The sequence below is a fragment of the Penicillium cosmopolitanum genome (genome assembly GCF_028827165.1).
Source record: "Penicillium cosmopolitanum strain IBT 29677 chromosome Unknown utg000003l:1.0-3747932.0:1.0-3751027.0, whole genome shotgun sequence".
NCBI lineage: Eukaryota > Fungi > Ascomycota > Eurotiomycetes > Eurotiales > Aspergillaceae > Penicillium > Penicillium cosmopolitanum.
The window spans coordinates 2,674,496-2,691,732 of NW_026622673.1; the positions used below are offsets into that span (position 1 = coordinate 2,674,496).

General features: G+C 50.4%; 7 protein-coding genes across 7 annotated transcripts; 3 read left to right on the plus strand and 4 right to left on the minus strand.

Annotated features, from left to right (window-relative positions):
- Positions 1-281: 281 nt before the first annotated feature.
- N7509_001058 (uncharacterized protein) lies at positions 282-775 on the minus strand (the record flags this gene model as incomplete). The annotated part of the gene is made up of 4 exons (XM_056625695.1): positions 282-393; positions 460-469; positions 557-581; positions 641-775. 4 exons carry the CDS (start codon positions 773-775, stop codon positions 282-284), a joined length of 282 nt encoding a protein of 93 aa, XP_056494277.1.
- Positions 776-1,623: 848 nt separating this feature from the next.
- On the plus strand, positions 1,624-3,736 carry N7509_001059 (putative mRNA cleavage factor complex component Pcf11; the record flags this gene model as incomplete). Its single annotated transcript, XM_056625696.1, has 3 exons — positions 1,624-2,996; positions 3,056-3,251; positions 3,320-3,736. The coding sequence occupies 3 exons, from the start codon at positions 1,624-1,626 to the stop codon at positions 3,734-3,736; spliced, it is 1,986 nt and encodes a 661-aa protein (XP_056494278.1).
- A 218-nt stretch (positions 3,737-3,954) lies between these two features.
- On the plus strand, positions 3,955-5,358 carry N7509_001060 (Gfo/Idh/MocA family protein; the record flags this gene model as incomplete). Its single annotated transcript, XM_056625697.1, has 4 exons — positions 3,955-3,988; positions 4,053-4,073; positions 4,146-4,676; positions 4,781-5,358. The coding sequence occupies 4 exons, from the start codon at positions 3,955-3,957 to the stop codon at positions 5,356-5,358; spliced, it is 1,164 nt and encodes a 387-aa protein (XP_056494279.1).
- A 455-nt stretch (positions 5,359-5,813) lies between these two features.
- Positions 5,814-6,869, minus strand: adk1 (adenylate kinase ADK1; the record flags this gene model as incomplete). Its single annotated transcript, XM_056625698.1, has 4 exons — positions 5,814-6,222; positions 6,369-6,523; positions 6,603-6,655; positions 6,710-6,869. The coding sequence occupies 4 exons, from the start codon at positions 6,867-6,869 to the stop codon at positions 5,814-5,816; spliced, it is 777 nt and encodes a 258-aa protein (XP_056494280.1).
- A 580-nt stretch (positions 6,870-7,449) lies between these two features.
- Positions 7,450-8,694, plus strand: rpn8 (proteasome regulatory particle lid subunit RPN8; the record flags this gene model as incomplete). Its single annotated transcript, XM_056625699.1, has 3 exons — positions 7,450-7,633; positions 7,719-7,990; positions 8,080-8,694. 3 exons carry the CDS (start codon positions 7,450-7,452, stop codon positions 8,692-8,694), a joined length of 1,071 nt encoding a protein of 356 aa, XP_056494281.1.
- A 612-nt stretch (positions 8,695-9,306) lies between these two features.
- On the minus strand, positions 9,307-10,203 carry N7509_001063 (uncharacterized protein; the record flags this gene model as incomplete). Its single annotated transcript, XM_056625700.1, has 1 exon — positions 9,307-10,203. The coding sequence occupies one exon, from the start codon at positions 10,201-10,203 to the stop codon at positions 9,307-9,309; it is 897 nt and encodes a 298-aa protein (XP_056494282.1).
- A 387-nt stretch (positions 10,204-10,590) lies between these two features.
- N7509_001064 (ubiquitin carboxyl-terminal hydrolase) lies at positions 10,591-12,580 on the minus strand (the record flags this gene model as incomplete). Its single annotated transcript, XM_056625701.1, has 4 exons — positions 10,591-11,836; positions 11,905-12,078; positions 12,148-12,314; positions 12,434-12,580. The coding sequence occupies 4 exons, from the start codon at positions 12,578-12,580 to the stop codon at positions 10,591-10,593; spliced, it is 1,734 nt and encodes a 577-aa protein (XP_056494283.1).
- Positions 12,581-17,237: the final 4,657 nt, after the last annotated feature.

Sequence of the window (17,237 nt, forward strand, 5' to 3'; positions counted from 1 at the left end):
TTCCAAGCAATGTTTAGCCTGGCAATAACTGGACCTGGTCCCAGAACCGATAACCATTTCCCCCGTATACGCCAAAGCATGAAAAAGAAGAGAATCCGATTGTGTTGAAAATCCCCGCGCAAAATAACACTCCTCCCATTGGATTAGATTGTCATGGATCATGGATCGCCGTTCTCCGGCCGGCCTTCATTCGTCATACGTTTCCCAGAACCTGCTGTGGTAAGATACTCGCGGAAGTTGCCATGCAAGTATATTTTGGAATGGTGGTTTCCTCTGTCTGCTTATTTTCCATTTGCAGAGACGATCTGGTCTTCTTCGATCGTCGGATTATACTGGGAGGACTGTGCCGATATAGTCTCCAGACAGTTCACTGGTGCCTCGGCAGCAAATCCACTAGAATCATGGTTAGAATGATATTATATGGGATAGGCGGATGATAATTTGGAATCAGGATCGTACTTGATTAGATCTGTTTCGAAAAAAAGAAGTGTTAGTCTTGGGCATAGTCCTTGCATGGTCCTTGACCAGTGTGGGGCATATGTAGGCTGGGACTTACGGTACTCATGAGTAATGACGCCCCCCTGGAGATCATGGATTAGTTTTTGGGGAGATTAAGGATTAGAGGATATGCGCGGCGTACAGAATCCACGATTGAGGACTTCGCCTCGTCGATAACGTTGGAGGGCGTGCCCTTGGGGAAAGTAATGATGACGGACTTGAGCGACTTGGCCAGGGCCAGCGAGAGGAGTCCCAGAAGTACAAAGAGCAGCTTCATATTGTATCAGTATTTCGGTTACAGCGACTGCAGCAAGTTGATTCAAAGTAAAAGTCCAGATGAGGTGGAGTGATTGATTGAAGTAAGGCAATGTGAATAGAGTTGGGCTGCGTCATGCGGTGCTCTGCCTCACGTGACTCGATCATCGTCCACTTCTTTCACTTCCGATTTCATCTTCATCTTCATTCAACCCTCGGCACGGCCACCCTCACCTTGTTTACCCCCTTTTCCCCCTTCCCCTTTCCCCTTCTTCAAGCGTTGCATGTCTACCCCCTCGATCCTTTATATTTAGGATTATATCGAACACGATCTCCCAATCTTCCCTCCTACCCGGCGTACACCCTCTCCACCCCTCGGCGGATCATTTGGAGGAAGGCAGTTGGACAGGTTCAGGATTTGAGTTCGGAGGGGCAAGCGTGTTATTGTTTTCATCTTTTCTCAAGTCTCACGAACATAGCTAGCAAGCATTTACCAAGTTTCGACTTTTCCCTCCATCTCGTGTTGGTTACCCGTGCTTTTGCCTCGGACAAACAAGCACTAAGCAGAACGAGCATTTGGTGATAGTCCCAGTCCATTGCACAACAGAAGAAGAACAAAGAAAAAAACAGAGAACAGAAAAAGAGCAAAAAGAGCAAAAAAAGAGAGAAAAAAACAAGAACACTGAGGGAACAGTTCGAGGCCCTGAGGATATCACTGAGGATATCGCCGTGTAATCGGCCGCATAGAAGACGTCTCGGCTGTGGTGAATATCTCCACTTGCGCAACTGATCTTACTTTTTCCTTTTCTGCAGCACCAGCATACATTCTCTCGATTCATATTTCCCTTTCGTCCTCCACCGTCCTCCACCATGTCCGGCCTACCATCTGATGACCTGGTCGAGGATTACAAGATCTCCTTAGAAGATCTCACCACCAATGACCGATTCCAGATCAACAACCTCACCGTGATAGCTAGGGAGAACACCGAACACGCCATGGCCATCTCCAGGGTGTTAGAGAATCATATCGGGCAGGTAGGTCTCTCCTCATCATATCCATATCCCATTTGGCAACAGGCCATGTTCCTGACGGCCACTGTAGACGCCTCCGATGCAGAAATTGCCGGCTCTCTATGTAGTCGACTCCATTGTCAAGAACGTTGGAACCCCCTACACTCTGTTCCTGGACAACACATGTATCAAACCTTTATGAATGCGTACGCGACGGTCGACCAGGCTACTCGTCGCAAGCTCGACGAAATGCTCAAGACATGGAAGGAGCCTGTGCCGGGCTCTCTCGACACTCGTCCCGTCTTTTCCTCCGACATCACTCGCACCATCGAGAATGCTCTGATTCGAGCCCGCACCGCTGCTATTGAACGAGAGCGACCCCAGACCCAGGTCAATCGCGGTCGTGGGACACCTACAGGCCGGCCCAACAACAACACACCACCGCAAGGCATGCCTCGTCCGCCACCCCAACACGCCAATAATGGGCGTCCCATGCATACACCGGTAGGAGATATCGCCAAATTCTGGATTTCGGCTTATGCTTATCAAACTGTCATCTCGCAGACACCTCCTCAAGGACATCACCCCGTGGAATCTCTGAATCGAGATCTTGAGGCCTTGATCGCTGCGGCGAGAACCAACTTCGCCAACAGCCCCTTTGACCCTGCTTCTCAGGCGCGTTTGAAAGCACTACTTGACCTCCAGGCCATTCTGCAGAACCAGCAGCTCACTCCAGATCAGCTAAAGCTCGTCCGAGACCAGGTCTCGACTATGGCAGCACCGAACCCAGTACCCAACGTGCCCGTGGCAGCACCTCCAGTTCCAGTTCCAGCACCCGTATCAACACCGCCAGCACAGCCCTCGTCGCAGTCACTTCAAGGTCTTCTCAATTCGTCCACCCTCGCCGATCTCATCAAAGCAACAGCAACTCGACAACAACCCACTCCACCTCCCCAGATCCCCAATGCTTTCCCCCAGATGCTCCAGATGCCTCCAGTGAGCAGTACGCCGCAACCTGCTGAAAACCCCCTGATTGCGCAACTTCGTGCGCGTGGCCTGCTTCCTTCTCCTTCGGCGCCACCTGTCATGTCCTCAAGCGGCACGCCGCCCATGGGAGGAGGGTCTATGCCATTCTTTATTCCTGGTCAATCACACTCTACACCGCCAGCCCCGACACCACCCCAAGCAGGCAATTCATCCATAGTTCCGATGAAAACTGCATTCATGAAATTGTAAGTCAATTCCAGATCACCCATGTCTTACGAAGCCATGCTCATACTGAACAAATTAGTCCCCGGCTCAACCTTGTGGTCTCTCTCTACGACGCAAAGTCAAACCGATGCGGCACCTGTGGGCGTCGTTTCCCTACAACAGCTGAAGGCAAAGAAAAGAAAGCAAGGCATTTGGACTGGCACTTCAAGACTAACCAGCGTATGGTTGATACTTCTAAGCGAGCTCAGAACCGTAGCTGGTATGTCGACGAAAGGGTACGTAATCACACAATCCACAGTCCCTTCTTTTGTTTGTGGGATATCATACTTACTAGGCACAACAGGACTGGATTAAATCCCGCGAGGCTAGTGATGATTCAGGCCCGGCTGACAATGAGGCCACAGGCGACGGAGAAGTTGGAGCAGATGGCAAACCCTCAAAACAAGGACCGCCCAAGGCATGGATTAGGGCACCGAACGATGCTAAACTTCGCAACACACCCTGTCCCATCTGCCAGGAAATGTTTGAATCGACTTGGTCGGAAGATGTCCAGGACTGGATTTGGCAGGACGCCATCAAAGTGGCTAGCAGGGTCTATCACGCCAGTTGTTATGCCGAAGTTACGGCAAATGGCCCGGCACCGCGCAGCTCGACACCGCAAGGACGAAGCGGCACACCGGACTCGGTCCTGGGTAAGCGGAAGGCGGAGGGAAATGACTCCCCGGGACTCAACGTGCGGGTTAAGATGGAGCCTGCATGAGATAATTTGTATAATAAAAACAATTCGTGTCCATACAGAATTTAATCGTGTAGTATCATGACGTTGCTTTGCCCCGCTCGGCGCATCTCCGCGCTTTCTCCTCCCCCCACGTACCCTGCAACCCTTAAATATCTCCGGAATTCATACTCCGTACCTAGTTGCAACTTGAACACCTTCTTCTCCCCTGCAGATCAACATTGAACTATTCAATCAACACTATGGCACCACACACCGTCCGATGGGGTATCCTGGGTACGTCCATCTCATCCCAATCTTCGGCACAAAACAACCAGCTAATGAATTCTTATTTGAACAGCTACCGGCTGGATCGCGAGCAGTACGTACTATTTCCCCTCCATACAACAATTAAGAGCCAAGCCCTCATCCCGTCCAATCTAACACTTCACAGCATTCGTCCGCGACCTCCTCCTCGACCCCGCAGCCCGCAACGCCGCCGATGTCTCCCACAAAGTCCTCGCAGTAGCCTCATCCTCATCAAAAGACAAAGCTACAAAGTTCATCTCAGACCTCAACATCCCTTCCCCATGCGCTGCATACTCCTCCTACGAGGAACTGGTCGCCGACCCCAACATCGACGTCGTCTACGTCGCAACCCCACACTCACACCATTATCAAAACGTCATGCTAGCCCTGAACGCCGGCAAAAACGTCCTCTGTGAGAAGGCATTTACCGTCAACGCGGCCCAGACAAAGATCTTGATCGAAACTGCCCAAAAGAAGAATCTCTTCCTTATGGAGGCTGTTTGGACTCGCTATTTCCCGATCAGCGTGCAGATTCGGGAGAGCATTAAGGCTGGTGAGATTGGTGAGGTGCTTCGCACTGTCGCTGATACCAGTTTCAGTGATGATGTTGAGGCTAGATGGGGTACGGAACATCGTATGGTTAATCCTGATTTGGCTGGTGGTGCTCTTTTGGATTGTAAGTGCAATATATCCATCCCATTACTACCGGCTACAGGCTATGGAATCGTTTTTGTCTTTACAATTGCAAGTTATATCGGGCTAACTAACTCGGACCTCCAGTGGGCATCTACTCCCTAACCTGGGTCTTCCAAACCCTCTACCACACCCTCCCGAAAGAACAACGCAAACCACCAACCGTCCTCTCCCAAATCACACCATACCACCTAACAGGCGCAGACGAAGCAACAACAATCCTACTAAACTTCCCAACCAGCACGCCCACCAACAGCGCCCACCCGCACCAATCGCACGGCGTCGCAATGACCAATATTCGCGTCGCGGGTGACCCCGATGAAGAGGGGACCACTGGTGCGAATATTCGCATTCAGGGAACTCTGGGCGAGATTCAGGTTTTTGGAAATCCGTTCCGACCAGTGCGGTATCGTGTTATTCCTAAGAAGGGCTCTGGGAAGGGTGAGGTTCGTGATGTTGTGTGCGAGTTTCCGGCTGGTGGGCATGGGATGTATTGGGAGGCTGATGAGGTTGCTCGTTGTTTGAGGGATGGAAAGCTTGAGAGTGAGGGGATGTCTTGGGATGAGAGTATTGCTATTATGGAGGTTATGGATGAAGTTAGGAGGCAGGGTGGTCTGAGTTATCCGGAGAAGATTGAGTCTGTTGAGTATCCGTTGCAGTTGTGATTGAACTAGTAGCTAGCTTATATCGATTGAGCTAGATGCATCGGAGGCATACCGAGTACGAAATGAAATATGAAAATGAAAATGAACCATTGAATGCTTTATGGTTCATATTCGGCACCTGATACCCTACTCAGCGAAATACTACACCTACAAAGCATGTAACAACATCAAGCTGTTTCCGTTAACAGTACAGTAGTTAGTACAGAAAAGTACACATACTATACATGGCCCCGAAGGACTATTATTCAGCTGTCTATATGTGAACATCCTACCAGTCCGAACCCCATATGCGCTCACCAACCAAAACCGAAACAAAAGAAAAATGGCTCGCAGCACATGAGGTCGGCACCGTATTTTTGTCCCTAGCACCTTCACTCGTTAAAGCTTTTGTTGTCGTTGTGCTTGTCTTTCCCCAAAACCAAATCAAATCCCATTTAGTAGATTTAGATTCAGATTTAGTTCTTTTGGAAAACACCCAGAAGGCTCTTCCAGACCTGGCCAGGCTCCTGGCTGGCGTCAATACCGCGCCAGATTCCGGTGGTCTTGTAGTACTCGCAGACGGGGGCGGTTTGAGCGTGGTAGGTAGCCAGACGCTTGGTCAGGGTGTCGGCGTTGTCGTCGGAGCGCTGGATCAAGGGCTCGCCGGTGACATCGTCGGTCATGTTGCTCTTGGGAGGGTTGAAGATCTTGTGGTAAGAGCGGCCGGAGGCGGGGTGGACGAGACGGCCAGTGATACGGGAGACGAGGAGGGAGTCGTCGATCTGGAGCTCAACGGCGTGCTGGAGCTTCTGCTTGCGGGCGAGAAGCATCTCGTCCAGACGCTCGGCCTGGGCGACAGTTCGGGGGAAACCGTCCAGGATGAAACTGTGGATGCGCGTTAGTTTAAGTTCTGTCTTGCTTGTGTCTGTCGGATATGGACGCAGAAATGTCGGAAAAGTAAAGTAAAATGTAAGGGCAAAACAAGTGCCAGTGTTATGCAAGAAAACAATAACAAATTGGGGTCCACATACCCGTTCTTGCACTCGGCGTTGTTCTCCAGCTCGCTCTTGATCATGCCAATCATGATCTCGTCGGAAACGAGACCACCCTGGTCCATGATCTTCTTGGCCTCCTTGCCGAGGTCGGTCTTCTTAGCGACCTGCGAACGCAGCATGTCTCCGGTAGCCTAGTAGAAACAGAATCATCGATTAGCAAATACAATTCGCATATGCACGGCGGAAGACCATCGGATATCGGCTACTTACCAGGTGGCACGCGCAGTACTTGTCCTTGATGTTGGGGGCCTGGGTACCCTTGCCTATGACAACACGTTAATAGCCATTGGGTTAATTCAGTTATCGCGAATGCTTACCGGCACCAGGGGGACCCATCAGGATGATGCGCATCTGCTCGGTGACCGACTTGGGCTTGTCGCCATTGACGAGGCGGCTCTCCAGGTCGACGACCCGGGACTCGAGCTTGTTGATGGTGTCCTTCAGACCGGCGACGGCCTCTTCTGTGATGGGAGCCATTGTGATTGAAAGGGGGAGAGGAGAGGAGCGGAGAGGAGGAGTCGAAGAGTACGGGTGGAAAGGAAGAGAGACGGGTAAATGGAGAAATGGAGAAACGGAAGGGAAGGAAAGGAATCTTAGCGCCCGAGGTTCGGAGCGGCTGTGAACGACGTAGTATGCCGATGCGCAACAACAAACCGGATTTAATAAACAGCACAAAGTCTAGTGTTTATAATAATTGATATAGCAGTAGCAATTGGTTAATTAATGCCAGATGTCTTAGTAACTCCCCTTATAATTTATCATTTCTAAATCTCCCAAGTTTATTTCCCCGGCAAAATACAATGCCTACCAGCAGCGCTGACTAACTCACCATTGTGGCTTGTGGCTGATGCAGTGGTGTGGCTGATGCAGTGGTGTGGCTGATACAGTGTGGCGCACTCCCAAAGCTCTCCGACCATTGGGAGCATCATCGGTCATCGTCCTGCTTTGCGAACCATCCAGTTTCAAAGACACCCCCCTCCTGAATCAATCACCCCCTCCTCCCTCCTTCTCCCGAGCTTCTTCTCCTTTCTGAAATCTCGTTCCACATCTCTCCATCATGCCTGCCACTACGGCGGACACGCTATCCCTCGTCAACCGTTCCGTCACGGTTGCTCCGTTAGTCCTGCTCTCCGTCGCCGATCACTACGGCCGGACAGCCAAGGGCACCCGGAAACGTGTTGTTGGTGTTCTGCTGGGTGAAAACTCGGGTGGCAATGTGCGCGTATCCAACAGCTTTGCAGGTAAGTCTTCGGTGTTGATGTTGATGTTGATGCTGCGGCCATCTGTTGCAAGCAATTAAGAGCTGACCCTCCTTGTTCCATCTAGTTCCGTTTGAGGAGGATGAGAAGGACCCTTCCGTGTGGTTCCTCGATCACAACTTCGTTGAGTCGATGAGGGACATGTTCAAGAAGATCAATGCCCGTGAGAAGCTGGTTGGTTGGTACCACTCGGGCCCCAAGCTGCGCGCTTCGGATCTAGAGATCAACGAGCTCTTTAAGAAATATACCCCCAACCCTTTGCTTGTCATCGTTGATGTCCAGCCGAAGGAAGTTGGTGTTCCGACAGATGCATACTTCGCTGTGGATGAGATCAAGGATGTGAGTGGTTTCCGTGGAGGTGGAGGTGGAATTGGGTGCCGCCAGTTCTGGGAGATCTGACAGCTAACCATATTCTTAATCGTATTCAGGACGGCACAACTACTTCGAAGACATTCGTACACACCCCATCGATAATCGAGGCAGAGGAAGCCGAGGAGATTGGCGTGGAGCACCTACTCCGAGATATCAGAGACGTCGCAGTCGGCACTCTTTCAACTCGTATCACTTCACAGCTACAATCTTTGCAAGGGCTGCACCTCCGACTACGCGATATCGGCCAATACCTCCAGAAAGTCCTCGACGGCGAGCTCCCCATCAACCACGCAATTCTCGGAAACCTCCAAGATGTTTTCAACCTCCTCCCCAACCTGAGCACCCCAGCCCAGCAACCCAGTATCAGCGGCCAGCAGCAGCAGGAGTCTCAGGGCGAGAACAGCGAGCTCGCGCGTGCTATGAGCGTCAAGACAAATGACCAGCTTATGGCCATTTATATCAGCAGTCTGATCCGTGCCATTACAGCGTTCCACGACCTGATCGAGAACAAGATTCAAAACAGACAGCAGCAGGAGGAGAATGACTCAAAGCGGGATCAGGATTCGAGTGCCGCTAAGGGTGACAAGGATGCTAAGAAGACTGGTGGGGATGTGAATGGCGAGCAGAAGGAGGAGCAAGATGCGTCCGAGAAGAGCAAGAAGAAGAGCTAAAATGGCTTTTTTTTTAGACTTGTGCTTTTTTTTATCGGAGAAATGATGCCCGTCAATATGAAATGACCAGAAACTGCGGTTTTGCAGTGTATAGTACGGATAATCAAGGATATGATGACCAGGTGACAATCCATCTTCCGTCCGCAACCTGAATGGATTCATCGTAAGAATGCTCCATAGCGAGCGAGCGGCGAAAGTAGTGCGTAGCTCAAAGATTTCCCCATTTCTCCTTCATGGTATGTCCTCCATAGTGGCCTGGATCCTAGGCAGGATACTAGTATTGTGATGTTGAAATTAAACATGAGTTTGGACATGTAACACATCCAAGGCATTTATCAAGGCTCGCGTAGCTCATTCAGCGAGACCTTTTAGAGTCTGTCTTTGACTACACCACTCAGATGTATATCGCGAGATTGGCAGGATTGAGCGTGTCTGGCCATCTCATCTCAACTTGGCGCGCCCGCATAAGCCTTATGCATATCCCAGCCGTGATAAAAATCAGTACTCCATGCAACAGCCTCAAAACGCAGGGCAACACTGTATTGGGAGGGGGGGAGGGTCTCGATGTTGGTTTGATTTGATTATCATGTCAAAATCTCACCTTACCTCACCTCACCCACCCCATCCAGCACACCAACCAGCCATCTCCTCCAAAGAAACCAGTTTGCCATCCCCAGACAGACCAAACAAACCCGGACACCGAGCAAACAGTATACAAGCGAGAATATGCTTGCAGGCCGGCGGAGACTCCTTGTCTGTATCACGGGTGAGAGTCCCACCAAATGGATAAACAGGCAGTGCATTCGCATTCGCATCCCGGTCACTGGCATGCAGCAGCTCCTCGATCTCCATCTCCGGGTGAGTTTCGGCGATATTAGTCGTAGTTGAAGAACCCTGACGAGAATCTAGATCTTTGAATGCCGAGAGGGTGAAGGTGGGGCATGTGCAGTTCCACGCATTTAGACGTACTTCGTAGCCCTTTTCTGGGTCTTGCGTGGCTGTTGGCGTTGGCGTTGAACCTCCTCCTCCGGGTATTGCTGTTGCTGCTGCTGTTGCTGCTGCTACTGCTGCCGCTATTTGACGTGGGGCTGCTGATGCGGATGTCACTAGGAAAATGCCATCCGGTGGGCCCGTACTAGTTTGACCGTTTCGGGGATCTTCCGTGGTTTGTGTCGTGTTTCCATCTGCAACTGTGGCGTGGTCCTGGTCAGGGACGGTTGCTGCCGTGTCTTGGTTTTGGCCCTGGTCTTGGTCCTCTGTGCGCACAAGGACAAGGCGCTGCACAAGCTTCCGGTCTAGGATGTCAAGGGCTGGAAGGAAGTCGTTGGGGAAGAGGCAGTGTAGAGTGAGAATGATTGGTTTCACTTTGGCTAGTTGTGTTGCAGGTAGACTAGCCAGAGGGTTAGAGCTTTCTTGGGTTCGAAGCTGTTCTGACCCGCTTGGGGATTTGAAGCCAGCTAGTTCTGTGATCAAATGATCGATGAAGCTTCTGCTAGATGGTAGGTCCATCTGTTTGGTTGAATGGCTTTTGCTTTATTTCTTCTTTTGTATCCGTTTCCACGCGTTGGGCGTGCGTGTGCGTGTTCGAGTCGTGGTGGAAGGGCGGAAGACGTCCGGGACGCGCAACCCGTTTGGGAGACACGGCTACAGTACTATATAGTAAATGGAGGATTTGATTTGGCAAACAGAAATATTGAATCGATTAAACTAATAATACTAGATAGCTAGAGATAAAATATCAAAAAATAGATTGTTGCACTTGAGAAATAAAAGTTATTCGGAATCTTGAAGTCGATGTTCGACAATATATATATCTTGTGGACCACTTTCGAGCAATCCATCCAACGCCTAGGTGGTAGGTTTAACCTGGCACTGGAAATTTCAGACCAGAGAGATCTAATCCGAGTCCGACATAATATCCTCATTGGACCTTTGGCCCTTAATAATCGTATTTAGTGTCGAGTTTAGGGGAGTCTCCATTGGGTTCTCCTTGACGTTAATTGGATAGCCTCGCACAGCAAAGTCCAGCGGAATCTCATATGAAATTCTACCAGAATCCTTTTGACTACTAGCCTCGTACTCAATGTACTGAACTCTAAGGAAACCTTTCTTGTTGTTCTGGGGTGCCGGGAAATCTGCTCCACAGTGTGCAGGCATTTCGAAATTCTCATGGGCCATGGGAGGGTCCTTGAGGTCTTTCTCAGGCAAGTTTGCTGGAGTTGGCTGACTTGCGTAGCTTACTGGAAGCGCTGCTGGTGGTTGCCCAGTTGCTGCTACTGTTCCCCGCATCGCAGCTGGAGTCGTCTGAATTGAGCTCGACCTGTTCGAAGTGGTATTGATTGAAATTGACTGGACTGACGGGCTAGAGGTAATATCCATTGTACCAAAGCGACCTTGGTGTTTGGGCGGGCTCTCAGGTCGACGAGAAACACCAGACCAATCCAACTTTTCATCCGGGAATGAGGCGACTTTCCGCTGTAGGCGCTTCTCAATTCTGTCCACGGTGTATATCTTCTGGTGTCGAATCATTCTCTCCTCAGTCGGCTGCCTGGGGCATCGAGTGTATACGAAGAGATAGGCATCCTTCTGAGTTTGAGGCAATCTACAGAAAGTCGAAATCGCAATTGGAGTTGCCTTTTCATCATCGATCAAGGTCCATTTGTTGGTGCGACCCTTGACAATGATGGTATAGTGGCCGTGGTCGGTGTCGGAGCCAGAGTGCAAGATTACCGAGGTCAGCTCATAAGTGATATTCTGATTCGACGCTGACTCGATTCGGGGATCAAAATATTCTCCCTTGATTTTGACGTGGCCCTCAAAGTCGATTGCTTTGTCGATCTTCGTTCCGTCTTCTTCAGTACGGTTGAGCTGGACAACGAACATCTCAGACGGTTTGGAGATGTATTCTTTCTGCATCTGTTTGCATTTACATTTGTGGCAGGACCCGGCGAGGGTTTGCATGTCTAGATGTGCTAAAATAGCCTCCTCGACGGTCTTGACCTTGCTCTTCGAGCCAAACTGAATAGCCAACACAGGCCATCCGGACTCCTTTTGATATGTAGTGTCCGTACAGCACTTCTCTCCCCTGCACTGTTGACTGGTGACGAGGTCAGTGTCACAGATTTCCATATAATCATTTTGACTAAAAGACACGGATTAGTTTTGCTTTGTTTTGTTTCAAGCCAGTAGGACACCAAGATGATAGCTTACAATGCAGGTGCGACATCCTCCAAGATCTGGTAGTACATTTCCATGAAGAATTCCGCGGGATCTTGCTGGCCACCCTTCGTCTTCCCATCTCCGTCCTTCCAGTTATTGAAAATTGAATCCCACAGAGTCTGAATCTTTGCGTCAAGATCATCATCTTCCCGAGAATCCCAATAGCTGCTCAAGAAGGAATGCAGATGGCAGGGTCTACACACAGCTCCTTCCTCTCCCATCTCGCATACATACCCCTCTGGGACGTGATGCTTACTGTACCACCACGCCCAATGAATTATGGCCGGGGAGTGCGCGAATAGTTGAAAAATCACATTTCGATAGCACAAGTCTCCAGGGTTCGGGATACCGATTTTTGTCTGTTCGGCTACCCAACTATCCCAGAATGAGACAAAGGGGCTCTAGAAGGTTGTTAGATTGGTAAGATGGATTTTAAGGCTGATGGATGTCTTCTCACTCGTCTTGAAACAGCTGTATAGCGCCTGTTCTGCTTTCGTGTGCGACCCCCAACTTTTCTCACCTCGGCAAGAAGCCTGGCAAGCTCTTTATCTGATGCCGCAATCTTTTCGGGGGTATTCAGTATAGGTTGTGGTCCCATAGGCTCGGGGCGAGGAGTTGCGAATAGCGGAGCAGAGGCCGCGCGACCCCCGATAAGTGTATCAGTCATGATAGAGGTTGCGGTTCTAGATCGGATTCAAGAGAAAGAGAAAAGAGAAAAGAGAAATCCAGAGTCCTGTGTTTCTTGACACATAAGGGAAAATGTTGGCCTTTTGAATACTCCCAACGATGACTTTCAACGAAGGCGGGTTTCTTTGTTGGCATCAAAGCCTCGATGTGACCATCCAAGGACCACCCAATGGGGTGTCTCCTCAGTTTCTTTCATCGTCAAAGAAGGATGGAAGAATCTGCCAGTAGAAAGAATTCGGGGTTTCTACGAGTGTCTTGGTGGTGGAATGGGTCATTATACAAAGAGAGTTATCGTTCTATAGTTCTGATTTATGCCTATTGGGGTAGAGCGTGAGGTGTGACCACTGGCAGTATGATACTCTGCACAAAGAATTCTCTTCTTAACACAGATCCTCCGTACAAATGAAAGAAAGGACTCAAGGGCAGACTGACTGAAAGAATTAGTATTCTATCACAAAATTGTGTCTTTCGCAAGACCCATATCTCAACAGTCCCCACAGACTCATTTTTTTCTGTCTCTGTCTCTGTCTCTCCCCCTCCACCTAACAATACTCTATGTACTCCGTACAGTTCTCACCTCGCCTGTCATGGACGCCACTCAACCCAGGGACCAGGCACACGAGCATCCAATGGTCCAGCCCAGTTCGAACCTGTCAAATTTGCCTTGAAATTCTCCTCTCAGTGGGGGCTGTCACTCCGAACCCTGGTTTGGAGGGAGCCCCGTGAATGACGATCAACAGACTCCGCAATGGTCCAGAAGCTCCCGAGGAGCACGAGAGAGCCTAGAACCAAGACGACCGCCCTCCTCCCCCCCCGACTCCTTAAATTATGGATGTTTCTGTTTTTGATGGAGAAGGAAAGTCTCGACCCATCGAATGTGAGGCATCGACTGTCACCAACGGGATCGACGACTTCAGTTCCTCAAACTGGCAGGCCCAACGGTCGTCGCCGCCAGGACCAACCCTGTCCAAAAGCCAACAGACAAGCTAGACCAAGGCTAATCCATCAGCACAACCCACGGAATGTGAGAACAAGCCGTACCAAGACTTTACCCAGGCAACCCTGGTCCCGACCGTCAGCCATGAACCGGTTCCTAGCCACAGCAGCTACTTATTTCCCAGCGAGGATTCCCCACAAGGCCAGATGTTTCAGGTTGGCCCTCCTGAGTGGAGTGCGAAGAGAGTAGGCCTGACGAAAGGACTGCCTCAGGGGTGATTGGTCGTTCGATCGTATGTCGCGAGATCCGGCCGAGTCTTTAGACCGAGCTGCATATCCTGCTGCATCGAGCTATCTTGTCTCTGCTGCTCCCTGCTAGAGCCCATCTCTCTCCTCTCTTCTCTCCTCCATGACGGAGTATGCTTCCCCCCCCCCCCCCTCCTCCACCAACCCCCCCTGGGATCCTCTCAGGATCATCGCTGGATACGTCCAAAATTAAACGGTCGCCCAAGACAAACTAAAATACGTCCTTTTTACATCCCCCCCTATCCGTGCAGTCCTTTTCCCCTTACTCGTACACAAAAGTGACAGCAGCGTTCTTCGCGTCTACCGAAGATCCACCGCTGAGGACACTGCCCCGTCAAACGGTTGGGCGCCACTTTTCAGCTCTGCCACCTGGTGCCTATGATCTAAGTGGACCCTCACCCCCCTCCGTTCTTGTCGGCCCTTCCGAGAAATCGCGTCGGGTCTGGTCTGGGTGAAATGGGGAGGGGGGGGGGGTCTTGGGGGGTCTTCTTTCTAACAAGTCAAATTTCCCACAATCCTTCAGGTTCTTCAAGGGCGGGAAACTACTATAAAGTAACGGATAGTAGGAAGAATGGGGTCGAACCGCCAGATCGATGGGTCCTCTCGGCATTGATGATCGAAATAGATTGAGAGAGAGAAAAGTAAAGTGCCAGCCATGAAACAGCCAGGAAATGAAGTGTCAGGCGAAAAACCGGGTCCCCGGTGGATGTGTCGGACATTTAGGGCGATCACTCTATGCAATAAATAGAAGAAGTGGAAAACCCGCCACCAGCTCTTTCGGCCATTTCCACTTGTGTCATAGTCGCGATGATCCAACGTTTCCCCTCCCCACTCGGTCGTCCTTGGCTCGTGTAGGGAGTATCTCTAGCCTGGCGTGTCTGGTGAGAGAATGGATACACCTCAAATTAGACCTAGACTTGACTTTAACTGGTGATGGTAACGCTCCAAGGTGCCATCCCGCAAGCTTCACGTGTGAAAAGGACGAGCTCTTTGTCCCTTTTCCCTGTTGGAAACCCCTGCATACCGTCACAAGATGAGAGCTTGTCCATTTAGATGTCTTATGTCCTATGTCCCATGTCCCATGTTCACCCCTCATCCCTCCCGTCTTGGTAACCTCCTCCCGTGAAAGCAGTTGAGCACTCGAATCGAATCGAGTCGATCCAAAACCCGAATTCAAGCCAAGCCAACTCAAGTCCACCTGAGTCAAGTCAAGCAGAACAGACGGGATCGTCACGGATCGTCCTCGCTTCGGACCAGACTGGAGCTTTGGGCGCGGCCGTTGCCCCATTTTTTTTTTCCTAACGCGCCCCATCTGTACTCCGTACAAGCATGAAATCTACGACGCCGTCGATGCCGGACGGCATTGGCTCAAACCCCCTCTCTCTCCTCTCTCTTTGTTCCCACCCCTCCTACCCTTTCCCTCCCCTCATATCCCCCATATCCATATCCATACCCATTACCCGTCCTTCCGACCCGCATCATCGCACGCTTTCTCCCGCTTCGATATCTCTCCCCCTTGGGGCAGGGATGGAGGGAGTGGGAATAGGAATAGGGGTGGACTCAGGAGAGAACCAACCACCAACACCATAATTGAATTATACAGTAATTATGATTATGATTGTCTACATATAATTATGATCTTCTCCTCTCGACCGATGTACAGTATGATCTATGTAATTGATATGCCGCTGATCTTCGCATGGACTAACCGAATGTTTCAGGCAACTGAACGGATCGTCCACGCACAGCAGCAGTAGCAGTAGGCATGTAAGCTAAGCGTACTGTAGGTAAAGGTAAAGTTAAAGACAAAGGTCTACGAGTAGGTATGTACGAATAAAGCGGAGCACACCGGGAGAGCAGTAAATATGTATGTACGAAGTATCGTACTAGGAATCGGCGTTGCTCGGGGAGCCGTATGGCGTTGGCGTTGGCGTTGGCGAGGAACTCGTGTTCGAGCACTTGTGAAGAACCTGCAGGACTGAGTTGGCGCTGTGCTTTGTCCCGATGCAAGTGTTGTCTATTTTGCTTTTTGCCAATTTATTTATAATTTTTTTTTTCTCCACCGCCACTTTGTGTGCATCTCTGAGGTGAGAGCGAGCGAGAGAGGAGAGAGCCTGAGAGCCTAAGAGCATTGAGCATCGGTGGCTTTGCCACTTGGGGCTCGTGCTAGGCGTGCAGCATGCATCGACCCAATCACGGAGAATAAATGGGAGGCTGCATTATGGTATTATCGTCATATGGTATGGGTATGGGTAGTGGTATGCGGGCGCGGTACATACTGCCGTTACTCTAGTCTCGTACCTTGCCTGTGGAGTTGGAGTAGTTAGCACAGTTAGTGATGAGAATAAAATTGGATTGAATCATACTTGCCCATCTTCCCAGTTTACGAGTACTCGGACTATCGTACCAACCAGTTTAATTCAAGCAATTTCAATTTCGCCAGTGTAGGGCGGATGAGACCCACCGGTCCCTTAATCTGGTGGGAACGCGCCAAAAGGGCAGCCCCGTCGTTCCCTTCGTAAAGTGCGGTTCGGTAGCATTTCCTTCTTCTGTGCCTTCTTTTGCGTCCACAGTCCACATTCTGAGACCTTAGCCTCGGCTGGGCTACACCTCGTTCTCGTGTAGAAAGATGGACTGGTCCCTGGATTGTGATTGCGATTTACGAGTATCGGGACGAAATCTCATTTCCCTCGGGATGGCTTCGGCCCTTTGTAATCTCTGTGCAATTTCGCGACTCCTCTTTTTTTTTTCTTTTCTTTTTGCCTCTCTCGTTTTCTCTTTCGATGTGGATGTGGGGGCGACGCGGCCACGGTTATTGTTATTACCTGTGATTAGATTATACGGGTAACTCGTACTCTACTGAGTATGGACACTCAGGTTATGATTCTAGACCTTTCCCGCTCTAATTTCGCGCGGGTCTGGCCCCTCCATGAATTCATGGCGACGCCGTGTCACCGGGCGAGCTGCTGCGAACGGTGCGAGTCGGATGAGGGGGGAGGAGGGGGAAGGGAAGTTCTGGAAGAACTGCCCTTTCGATGCGATCGGATTTGTTGAGAACAGGGCTGGGTACAGAGCTGCAGTGTACAGCTTGTTACAGCATACAGCTCTTCAGCTTTAGTTTTCTTTAGTTTTCTGGCGAGGTTAGCTGGGAAGCTAGGGAACTAGTACGAGTAGCTATAGTTCTTAACTATATAGCTTGTAGCTAGAGAATAGCCTTCAGCTAGTCATGACCTAGGTAAGCACGAGTGGTCACATTAGTGAGTACTACTCCCTTCCATTGGTACATAGTTATGTACAGTCGCAGTTGGAGTTAAGGTAGTACTAACTACTCAGACGAACAAAAGTCCCTGCTTGTTTGAACCGGGAAATGGGAAGGGATCCACAGGATCAACTGG